The sequence below is a fragment of the Erpetoichthys calabaricus genome, chromosome 10, assembly GCF_900747795.2.
Source record: "Erpetoichthys calabaricus chromosome 10, fErpCal1.3, whole genome shotgun sequence".
NCBI classification, from domain to species: domain Eukaryota; kingdom Metazoa; phylum Chordata; class Cladistia; order Polypteriformes; family Polypteridae; genus Erpetoichthys; species Erpetoichthys calabaricus.
In genome coordinates this window covers 76,327,272-76,339,343 of record NC_041403.2, presented here as the reverse complement: position 1 = coordinate 76,339,343, position 12,072 = coordinate 76,327,272, and the positions used below count along the sequence as shown (strand labels likewise).

General features: G+C 38.4%; 1 protein-coding gene across 3 annotated transcripts in view; it reads right to left on the bottom strand.

The window, feature by feature from the left end:
* The window catches only part of mknk1 (MAPK interacting serine/threonine kinase 1), a 73,317-nt gene that overhangs the window by 17,067 nt on the left and 44,178 nt on the right, over nt 1–12,072 (bottom strand). For all 3 annotated transcript variants that reach the window (XM_028811471.2, XM_051932804.1, XM_028811472.2), the window contains 5 exons: nt 4,999–5,072; nt 4,577–4,681; nt 3,827–3,882; nt 1,887–1,982; nt 1,573–1,767 (listed from right to left, as the gene is read on the bottom strand). In XM_028811471.2, coding sequence (XP_028667304.1) covers nt 1,573–1,767; nt 1,887–1,982; nt 3,827–3,882; nt 4,577–4,681; nt 4,999–5,072 — 526 coding nt within the window. The remainder of the gene's footprint in view (nt 1–1,572; nt 1,768–1,886; nt 1,983–3,826; nt 3,883–4,576; nt 4,682–4,998; nt 5,073–12,072) is intronic.

The following is a 12,072-nucleotide window of genomic DNA, read 5'->3' as shown; positions in this document are numbered from 1 at the left end:
CACTGAACAGGGCCCACAAACAGTATACAACGTCTCCTGGTATTTCAGTCACAATGTACATCTCTAATGCACATCTTTGCGTATACTATCAGGGTGTGTGTTACAATCTACAATACCTGTACCACAAGTAAACAATTACCAACCAATCACTACAAAATCAATATCTTCTGTAAAGATTGCAATTTTAAACTTAGCAGTACAATTACATTCAAATCTGAGTCACATTACTTATAAAAACACTAACATTAAAAAATAAATAAACAAACAAACAAACAACACCACCTGTCTAAAATAGTGGTTCATATATTTAGTCCCAGGGATTTTTGTAGTTGCTGCAGCTTTTTGCACCTACTAACGTCTGCTTTTCACTAGAGTGGCAACTTCAGTATGCTGTTATTGTTCCAGGTTTTCTGTCTATCCAGAAATTATAAACTGGGTTTACTGAATTTTCTATAGGACTGCAGCAAGTACTTCTGTGTTTCACGGAGAAAAATGTATTTTTTATAGGTTTGCTGTCGTATTTTAACTGTGTGATTAAGACAAATCATTGGTTGCTAATTAGCAGAAAAGGTGAATGAAATAGGCTTGCTTTCCTTGTCATCTGTACTTGTATATACTGTAATCTTTAATAGTTATGGATAAAACCAAGATAGGAAATACTACACATAAAATTTAGTTAAAAATAACAAAGGGGGTTCAAGTGTTTAACAATGACAAAAAATTAAAATCTTTCAAAATTTCTTAAAAATCTAAATCTCATACTGTCATCATTCAGTGAATACAGAAAAGCAGAAAATGACAGCTAAAAAAGAAATATCACAAATTATATGTAAAAACACCTCAATAACTGCAGAATTGTTTAGAATGAAAACCTGGAACCTGAGAATCACTGGCCAAAAACAAACAACGCATATTGTTGAACTGTTTAAATACTTAATTTTTTTTCTGCTAAACTTCAGTTTAGTCAAATATTAGTTTTTTGCAATTAGTTAACCAAATTTGTAATTTATTTTCTTGAAGTCAAATGGAAATTAGTTTTTTGAAACTGCATTTTTTTTCTAGAACAAATAGAAGAGAGGTAAAGTTTAAGGGAAGAAGATGGAGACTGAACTATATTTTACAGTATCATAGAGTCACATGAAATAATTATAAATTATTACACAGAAGAAAGTATTAGATCAAAACACATTATTGTGTTAATGATAAATTACCTGGTATGACTGTATGTGTACTGTATTTTTACAACTATAGGGAAAAGAGTTGATATCTACAGTACGAGAGATGTAAGTAATTTATTAATAGTTTAGTCTAAGCATTAGTGTTGTATAAAACAAAATTGGACACTGGTGTATTATTCATTTTGTTTACAAATTACACATACTGTATGTCTTTGCAAATACAATATTAGAATAAGTAATTAAAATAAGTAGAATACAATATCATTTATACAGTTAGATTTAATTTTTCTTCCACTTTAATAATCCATCCATTTTCAAAATTGTTCTCAGAAACCATAACAAATGGCATTTAAAAAATCTGCTTTAGAAGCAAAAAAATGCAGCTTTCTCCTACCTGACAAAACTTGCAGGCCTCTCCTCGCTCCCAACCACAGTTTGTTCCACAGCTGCCAGTGAATGGTGGGTATCCACTGAGTAAAATATACAGGATAACCCCAAGGCTCCATAAGTCACATCGCTTGTCATAAAAAGAAGCTTCATCAGTAAAAACCTCCACGACCTCTGGAGCCATATATTCAGCTGATCCACACTGTTATAGAACAAAGGGGGGGGGCCTACACATTATTATTTTCAAATAGATATTAAAACAAAGATGGACATAACGTACATTATACAGTGCATAATGGACATTATATAACATGCACTTACAGGTGTTGTTAGTTCTGGAGTGGTTATAGGAGTGCAAGCACTACTCATTTTCATTCCACTTCCCAAGTCAAAATCACAAATTTTCACTGGTGACACCTTGAGAGAAAGTTAAAAATTTCTTCATTCTCAAAAGAAAGAAAGTTAAATCAGAAATAAAGCAAAAACTTTACTTTTGCGATTCACACAGATAAAAAAAAAAGTCAATGTCACCAAAAGTACAAATCACTTGTCTCCAGCAAAATTAAAACAAAAATATGCTCTGATAAAAAGTGAAAGGAGCAAAACAGAACTTGGCTCCAATTCATCTATTATGTTTCATTGATCAGCATCATCTGAGCGACTACAAGAAATATAACCCGGATCATTCTGAAGCATGTTAAAAGTATGAAACAGCATATACAGGGATTAGCGGTGGTATTGAAAATATCAAAATACCATAAACAGCAAGATTTGCAGTGCAATAATACATAAAGAAATGAATAGATAATTCACAATTTAGAGTGCAAAATACTAATTGCAAAGATCCTAAAAAGAAAATGAATTGTACAGCTTATGGGTTTCATGGTATTCCATGTGTGAAAATAATCTTCTGTTTCCATACATTTCCAATGTGGTCAAAGGATAATTGATGTACAGTAATCCCTCGCTATATCGCTCTTCGACTTTTGCAGCTTCACTCTATCGCGAATTTATATGTAAGCATATTTAAATATGCATCGCGGATTTTTCGCTGGTGCGTGGGTTTCAGTGGACAATGGGTCTTTTAATTTCTGGTACATGCTTCCTTAGTTGGTTTGCCCAGCTGATTTCATACAAGGGACGCTATTGGCAGATGGCTGAGAAGCTACCCAATCAGAGCACGTATTACATAAATAAAACTCCTCAAATATATTGGGAACATGGAGGCTGTTCGTACCCCTAGAGGATACGGCCGCTCCTCAAAAAACGCTGAAAGACTACCTTCACATTGCTCCCTTCCTTGCTGGGCTTACTTGGGGTTGCTTTGTTGCGCGATATGCTTCCCGCATGGTGCTTCACACACTTAAAAGTTCAAACAGCATCTATTGATTTTTGATTGTTTGCTTTTCTCTCTCTCTCTCTCTCTCTCTTGCTCTGACATTCTCTGCTCCTGAGGGAGGGGGTGTGAGCAAGGGAGGTGTTAGCAGGGGGGCTGTTCACACCCCTAGAGGATACAGACACTCATCTGAAAAATGCTGAAAGACCACCTTCACATTGCTCCCTTCCTTGCTGGGCTTGCTTGCAGCTGATTTGTCAAGCAACATGCTTCCCGCACAGTGCTTTGCATACTTAAAAGCACAAACAGCACCTATTGATTTTTGATTGATTGCTTTTCTCTCTCTCTCTCTCACTGACAGTCTCTGCTCCTGAAGCGCACTCCTTTGAGGAGGAAGATATGTTTGCATTCTTTTAATTGTGAGACGGAACTGTCATCTCCGTCTTGTCATGGGGCATGTTTAAACTTTTGAAAAAGAGACAAATGTTTGTTTGCAGTGTTTGAATAAAGTTCCTGTCTCTCTACAACATCCTGTGCTTCTGTGCAAATCTGTGACCCAAGCATGACAATATAAAAACAACCATATAAACATATGGTTTCTACTTCGCGGATTTTCAGCTTTCGCGGGGGGGTTCTCGAACGCAAACCTCGTGATCGAGGAGGGATCACCATACTTAATTATTAAAATAACAAAAAAAGTAAACACCATTAGACTGAGAAAACTATTATAATGTTATATATCTCTTGGAAAGCTATATTTGTTATTGTTTGTTTTTTATTTTCATTCAGTCAATTCACTGGCATACAGTATATGATGAATGAAATAATGATGGGCATGTATGATGTATGAAGTAACAGAACCCTTTTTAGAAAATATTCAAATTATTAAAATTTAATACGTAAAAAAGTATGGCTTTTTCAAAACCTGCTCAGTTGATTCACAAACAATGTTCTCCGGTTTCAGATCCCGATGTGCAATACCTATTAAGAAAAGTAAAAATGATTCACTATGGTATCAAATTGAATTGTCAAATAAAACTAAAAACTAAAAGCTGCATACAATCATGTGTCCTTCAAATCATAATAAAGCATTTTAAACATTACTGTGGTGTATCATAAAAAAGGAAAAATAACTTATTAAGGAAGGGACACTCAATATCTGGTCTACTTACTCATAGAACAAAACTTTTGTCCTATTCACACAATCATAACTTCAGTAATTCTTTTTTACAATACATACAATACATTACTTCTCTTTATCTATTGAAAACCCACTTTTTCTGACACTTAAGTTGCAGAAATAATCCCACATTACTTATACTAATTAACAAAATTACACCACATCAACTGGGAACTTTTTACATTTTATGAATCTTTGCTTTCTGTGGCATAATGTCTCTGACTCAGGAAAAATATACTTTAAAACATACATCTTGATTACATCTTGCCTGAAGAAGGGGCTTGAGTTGCCTCGAAAGCTTGCATATTGTAATCTTTTTAGTTAGCCAATAAAAGGTGCCATTTTGCTTGGCTTTTCTCTACTTTAAAACACACAAACGAGTAGCTTAAGTGAACTACAGAAAATCATTAGAACGCCACCACAACTGAGAACTTTGGACAGAAGTCAGATTAGTTTAATAGTTCTCTTATCAAAATTATAAAATCAATATCGTACCTTTAGTATGCAAAAAATCTAGAGCTGTAGCAATATCTCGAACTACTCTGCTTGCTTCTCTTTCATCAAAGTGCTTTCGATTTTGTATGTGTGTAAGAATAGAGCCTGTTGAAATAAAAAAGAAAATAAACATTTAAATAAAAATTCTGCCAATATCCAATGAATTGATTACTGAACACATTATAAAAAATTAGTAATAAAAGAAAATATTTTATAAATGAACCTTACAATAAAAATCAAAAAATAAAACATCCCTTTCATTTGTTAAAACAAATTGTCACGGTTATGGGTTAAAAGGCAGAAACCAGCCATGCAATTAATTTCAGTGAACACTACACACAACCTCACACATATTAAAGGTAAATTAAAAAGGATATATAAAAACACTAAAAAGATTCCAGCCACAAAACTTGGTACTTTACCTCCTCGCAGCTTTTCAAAAACAAGATAGAAACGTGCATCATCTTCAAGAAATTCAACTAGTTCCAAAATGTACCTTGAAACAGAATAAGTTATTTTTCTTCAAACGTGTGAATTCTTCACAGATACTTTACATGAAAATGGATTACTTTGTGAGCGCACAAAGTACTGATAAAATTAATGGCATTTATTAGCTACCAATAATTAACAACTATCACAGAATCCAAACTTTTATTTTTATATCTAAAAACAGATTTAATATTGAAGGAAAACTACATCTGAAAATGTACAATCTATTTAAAAAAAATAATGTGTAAAACCATAAAAACTGCGAGATATATATATATATATATATATATATATAAAAATTATATATACACACACACACACATACATAATTACCGGTATATATATATATATATATATATATATATATATATATATATATATATATATATATATACACACACACACACACACACACACACACACACACATATTATATATACATACATTTGACAGCATGTAGATTTGGGCTGTCAAATGAACAAACCACATGCCGTGGCGCAACATTAGGGGCTTTGCCTCTAGCGCGGACGTCCAAGGTTCGATTCCCGAGAGGGAGTGCAGTGAGTGTGTATGCCTGATGAGCCCAGAATTAGGGCGAAACACGTGTCGCATACTCTTTGCATTATTTGACAGTAAAACTATTTTCAACCATTCTATGATCTGCTTCTTGCAACTGAAAGAGGGCACCGTGGCAGATGTTAGCCGACTTGCTGACCAACCACAAGCATTACCTGGTAGGTAACCACCCAAACAATCAGACTTTGATTCAGACTACGAATGCCATGAATATATATACAGTACACACACATTATATATATACATATATATATACATATATATATATATATATATATATATATACACATATACACATATATATATATATATATATATATATATATATATATACAGTAATCCCTCTCTATATCGCGCTTCGCCTTTCGCGGCTTCACTCCATCGCGGATTTTATATGTAAGCATATTTAAATATATATCGCGGATTTTTTGCTGGTTCGCGGATTTCTGCAGACAATGGGTCTTTAAATTTCTGGTACATGCTTCCTCAGTTGGTTTGCCCAGTTGATTTCATACAAGGGACGCTATTGGCAGATGGCTGAGAAGCTACTCAATGTACTTTTCTCTCTCTCTCTCTCTCTCTTGCGCTGACTTTCTCTGATCCTGACGTAGGGGGATTGAGCAGGGGGGCTGTTCGCACACCTAGACGATAGGGACGCTCGTCAAAAAATGCTGAAAGATTATCTTCACTTTGCTCCCTTCTGTGCTGCTGCTTCCTTTAAGCGACATGCTGCACGGTGCTTCGCATACTTAAAAGCACGAAGGGCACGTATTGATTTTTGGTTGCTTGTTTTTATCTCTCTCTCTCTCTCTCTCTCTGCTCCTGAAGGAGGGGGTGTGAGCTGCCGCCTTCAACAGCTTTGTGCCGCGGTGCTTCGCATACTTAAAAGCCAAACAGCCCTATTGATTTGTTTGCTTTCCTCTGTCTTTATGACAGTCTCTGCTCCTGACGCACACTCCTTTGAAGAGGAAGATATATTTGCATTCTTTTAATTGTGAGACGGAACTGTCATCTCTGTCTTGTCATGGAGCACAGTTTAAACTTTTGAAAAAGAGACAAATGTTTGTTTGCAGTGTTTGAATAACGTTCCTGTCTCTCTACAACCTCCTGTGTTTCTGTGCAAATCTGTGACCCAAGCATGACAATATAAAAATAACCATATAAACATATGGTTTCTACTTCGCGGATTTTCTTATTTCGCGGGTGGCTCTGGAACGCAACCCCCGTGATGGAGGAGGGATTACTGTATACATATACACATATATACATACATATACATATACACACATACATACAGGTGCTGGTCATAAAATTAGAATATCATGACAAAGTTGATTTATTTCAGTAATTCCATTCAAAAAGTGAAACTTGTATATTAGATTCATTCATTACACACAGACTGATGTATTTCAAATGTTTATTTCTTTTAATGTTGATGATTATAACTGACAACTAATGTTGTCAGTTATAATCATCAACATTAAAAGAAATAAATATATACACACACACACACACACACACACACACACACACACACACACACAGAGTTAGGTCCATAAATATTTGGACAGAGACAACTTTCTAATTTTGTTTCTGTACATTAGCACAATGAATTTTAAATGAAACAACTCAGATGCAGTTGAAGTGCAGACTTTCAGCTTTAATTCAGTGGGGTGAACAAAACGATTGCATAAAAATGTGAGGCAACTAAAGCATTTTTTTTAACACAATCTCTTCATTTCAAGGGCTCAAAAGTAATTGGACAAATTAAATAACTGGAAATAAAATGTTCATTTCTAATACTTGGTTGAAAACCCTTTGCTGGCAATGACAGCCTGAAGTCTTGAACTCATGGACATCACCAGATGCTGGGTTTCCTCCTTTTTAATGCTCTGCCAGGCCTTTACTGCAGCGGCTTTCAGTTGCTGTTTCTTTGTGGGCCTTTCTGTCTGAAGTTTAGTCTTCAGCAAGTGAAATGCACTCTCAATTGGGTTAAGATCAGGTGACTGACTTGGCCATTCAAGAATTTTCCACTTCTTTGCTTTAATAAACTCCTGGGTTGCTTTGGCTGTATATTTTGGGTCATTGTCCATCTGTATCATGAAACGCCGCCCAATCAGTTTGACTGCATTTAGCTGGATTTGAGCAGGCAGTATGTCTCTGAACACCTCAGAATTCATTCAGCTGCTTCTGTCCTGTGTCACATCATCAACAAACACTAGTGTCCCAGTGCCACTGGCAGCCATGCATGCCCAAGCCATCACACTGCCTCCACCGTGTTTTACAGATGATGTGGTATGCTTTGGATAATGAGCTGTTCCACGCCTTCTCCGTACTTTTTTCTTGCCATCATTCTGGTAGAGGTTGATCTTGGTTTCATCTGTCCAAAGAATGTTTTTCCAGAACCGTGCTGGCTTCTTTAGACGTTCTTTAGCAAAGTCCAATGTAGCCTTTCTATTCTTGAAGCTTATGAGTGGCTTGCACCTTACAGTGCACCCTCTGTATTTACTATCATGCAGTCTTCTCTTTATGGTAGACTTGCATATCGATACGCCTACCCCCTGGAGAGTGTTGTTCACTTGGTTAGCTGCTGTGAAGGGGTTTCTCTTCACCACGGAAATGATTCTGCGATCATCCACCACTGTTGTCTTCCATGGACGTCCAGGTCTTTTTGCATTGCTGAGTTCATCAGTGCTTGCTTTCTTTCTCAGGATGTACCAAACTGTAGATTTTGCCACTCGTAATATTACAAGGGGGGGCTCCACCTCCTGCTCGCTTCGCTCGCCTACCCCCGGCATTGGGTATCCTGAAATACATTAGTTGAGCTCGTTCGTCTTGGAGCCGTGCCCACTCTGCTTGCAGCATTTCAGACGCGCGTTGTAGGCGCCTGCGTTCATTGATTTTATCCAGCCGGGCTCGTGTTTGTATATCCGTTAGTCAAGCTTGTTCATTTTGAACCCATGCCTGCTTTGCTTCCGCAGTTTCAGACACGCGTTGTAGGCGCCTGCGTTCACTGATCTTATCTAGGTGGGCTCGTGTTTGTATCGTTGAGCTGTATTGTGTTTGAATTCGGTGTAAAGCGTTCAGCGGTTTGTACAATCCCAAGCAGCACATTACTCCTAACTTCACCCCACAGTAGTGCCACTCACAATATGGCAGTGACGCCTGCGCCCTTAGTACTATCTTTGTGGACCTGTGGGGCCGCCGTAGCCTCTTCCGTTTGAATCCGGGCTGCAGCGCAGAATCCTCTTTTTGGCGTGGCTGTGTCGGTAGTCGTTAGCTATGGGCGCCTTGTTGCTTCATTTCTCATTCACGTCAGTTGAGCTGTTTCGTTTTTGGGCCGTTGAGTCCTTCGTTCACGTTGGATACGACTTTGATTGCAGTTTATGAGACGTGCGCTGTACGCGCCTGCGCAGTACGTCTCATGGTCCCATCGCCGTGTACCTGCGTCCATGCCATCCGGTTTAGTTAGTAAACCTGCGTCCATGCCATCCGGTTTACCATTCTCGGTTAGTAATATGGATAGCAATTTCTCGGATGGGTTTTTTCTGTTTTCGCAGCTTAAGGATGGCTTCCTTCATCTGCATGGAGGGCTCCTTTGACCACATGTCTGTTCACAGCAAAATCTTCCACATGCAAGCGCCACACCTCAAATCAACTCCAGGCCTTTTATCTGCTTAATTGATAATGATATAACGACGGACTTGCCCACACCTGCCATGAAATAGCCTCTGAGTCAATTGTCCAATTTCTTTTGAGCCCCTGAAATGAAGGGATTGTGTTAAAACAATGCTTCAATTGCCTCACATTTTTATGCAATCGTTTTGTTCAACCCACTGAATTAAAGCTGAAAGTCTGCCCTTCAACTGCATCCGAGTTGTTTCATTTAAAATTGTGATAATGTACAGAACCAAAATTAGAAAAAAAGTTGTCTCTGTCCAAATATGTATGGACCTAACTGTATATATACATACATACATACATAAATACATACACACACACACACACAGTCATGGCCGAAATTATCGGCACCCCTGGAATTTTCCTTGAAAATGCACCATTTCTCCCAGAAAATTGTTGCAATTACAAAAGGTTTGGTATACAGTGCATTGGAACAACACAAAAAACAGAGGGAAAAAAAAGCCAAATCTGACATTTCACACAAAACTCAAAAACCGGGCAGGACAAAATTATTGGCACCCTCTACCTTATATTTGGTTGCACGCCCCTTGAAAAAAATAACTGAAATCAAGCGCCTATAACCATCAACAAGCTTGTTACACCTCTCAACTGGAATTTCCGACCACTCTTCTTTTGCAAAATGCTCAAGGTTTCTCAGATTTGAAGGGCGCCTTCTCCCAACAGCAATTTTGAGATCTCTCCATAAGTGTTCAATCGGATTTAGATCCGGACTTATTGCTGGCCACTTCAGAACTCTCCAGCGCTTTGTCTTCAACCATTTCTGAGTGCTTTTAGAGGTATGTTTGGGGTCATTGTCCTGCTGGAACACCCATGACCTCTGAAGCAGACCCAGCTTTCTGACACTGGGCCCTACATTGCACCCCAATATCTTTTGTTAGTCTTCAGATTTCATGATGCCTTGCACACAGTCAAGGCATCCAGTGCCAGAGACAGCAAAACATCCCCAAAACATCTTAGAACCTCCACCGTGTTTGACTGTAGGTACTGTGTTCTTTTCTTCGCAGGCCTCAATCCATTTTCTGTAAACAGTAGAATGATGAGCTTTACCAAAAAGCTATACCTTGGTCTCATCTGTCCACAAGACGTTAACCCAGAAGGATTTTGGCTTCCTCAAGTACATTTTGGCAAACTCCAGTCTGGCTTTTTTATGTTTCTGTGTCAGCAATGGGGTCCTCATGGCTCTCCTGCCATACCGTTTCATTTCGTTCAGATGTCAATGGATAGTTCGAGCTGACACTGTTGCACCCCGAGTCTGCAGAACAGCTTGAATATGTTTTGAAGCTGATTGGGGTTGTTTATCCACCATTCGGACTATCCTTTGTTGCAGTCTTTTATCAATTTTTCTCTTCCGTCCACGTCCAGGGAGATTAACTACAGTGCCATGTGTTGTGAACTTCTTGATTATGTTGTGCCCAGTGGACAAAGGAACATGAAGATCTCTGGAGATGGACTTGTAGCCTTGAGATTGTTGATATTTTTCCACAATTTTTGTTCTCAAGTCCTCAGACAATTCTCTACTCTTCTTTCTGTTCTCCATGCTTAGTGTGGCACAATCAGACACACAACAGAAAGGTTGAGTCAACTTTTCTCCATTTTAACTGGCTTCAGGTGTGATTGCTAAATTGCCAGCACTATATATATATAGTGATGGAAGGCTGGCAGCTCATCCCAGCCGACACACTCAGGACGCTAGATGGCATCTTCCCTGCTAAGAGGTGCCCCGGATTCCCGCAGGGCATCATGGGAGATGGAGTTTGGCCTCACAACCCTGCTGGGTATCGTGGGTGCCAGCGTGTGACGCTGCAGGGAGATGCAAGGATTTTCATTTCCCATATAGCTCGGACGTACTCCCAAGTAACAGGGACGGAAGAAAGAAGTACTTCCGGGTTGAAGAAAAATGTAATTCTCCATCTGACGCAGAAGTGCTGACAAGTCATGTGAACAGAAGAGGAGAAGCACTTAAGGACTATATAAAGGACTGGTGGAGACCCAGCAAGCGAGCTGAAGTTGGGAGGGAGTATGACAGAGCTGCTGGGAGGAGAGGAGGAAAAGAATTGTATTATTGATTTATTGTGCATTGTGGTGTTGCTTTGAAGGCACAATTATATTGAGGAAAAAAAAAATTAAAATATTTCCTGGTGCTTTTACCTGGTGTCTTGGACATTTGTCTAGTGGGTTTGAGGAGCGAAAGCGCCCTCTAGTTTCACTACAGTAATCCCTCCTCCATCGCGGGGGTTCCGTTCCAGAGCCACCCGCGAAATAAGAAAATCCGCGAAGTAGAAACCATATGTTTATATGGTTATTTTTATATTGTCATGCTTGGGTCACAGATTTGCGCAGAAACACAGGAGGTTGTAGAGAGACAGGAACGTTATTCAAACACTGCAAACAAACATTTGTCTCTTTTTCAAAAGTTTAAACTGTGCTCCATGACAAGACAGAGATGACAGTTCCGTCTCACAATTAAAAGAATGCAAACATATCTTTCTCTTCAAAGGAGTGCAGGTAAGGAGCAGATAAGGAGCAGATGTGCATCCGGCGCCGCCGTGAGTGGCAGCCTTTTCAGCAGCTCTGTGTATGACTGTATATGTATGTGTACTTTTCTACTTTTATTTTTCTATGTTTATTTATTGATCACTCCTATTACTTTATTTTATGTGGATTCCTTCCCTGGACACACTTACTTTTACAACGTGGGCATGGATTTTAATACGCCGAGACTCGCCTAT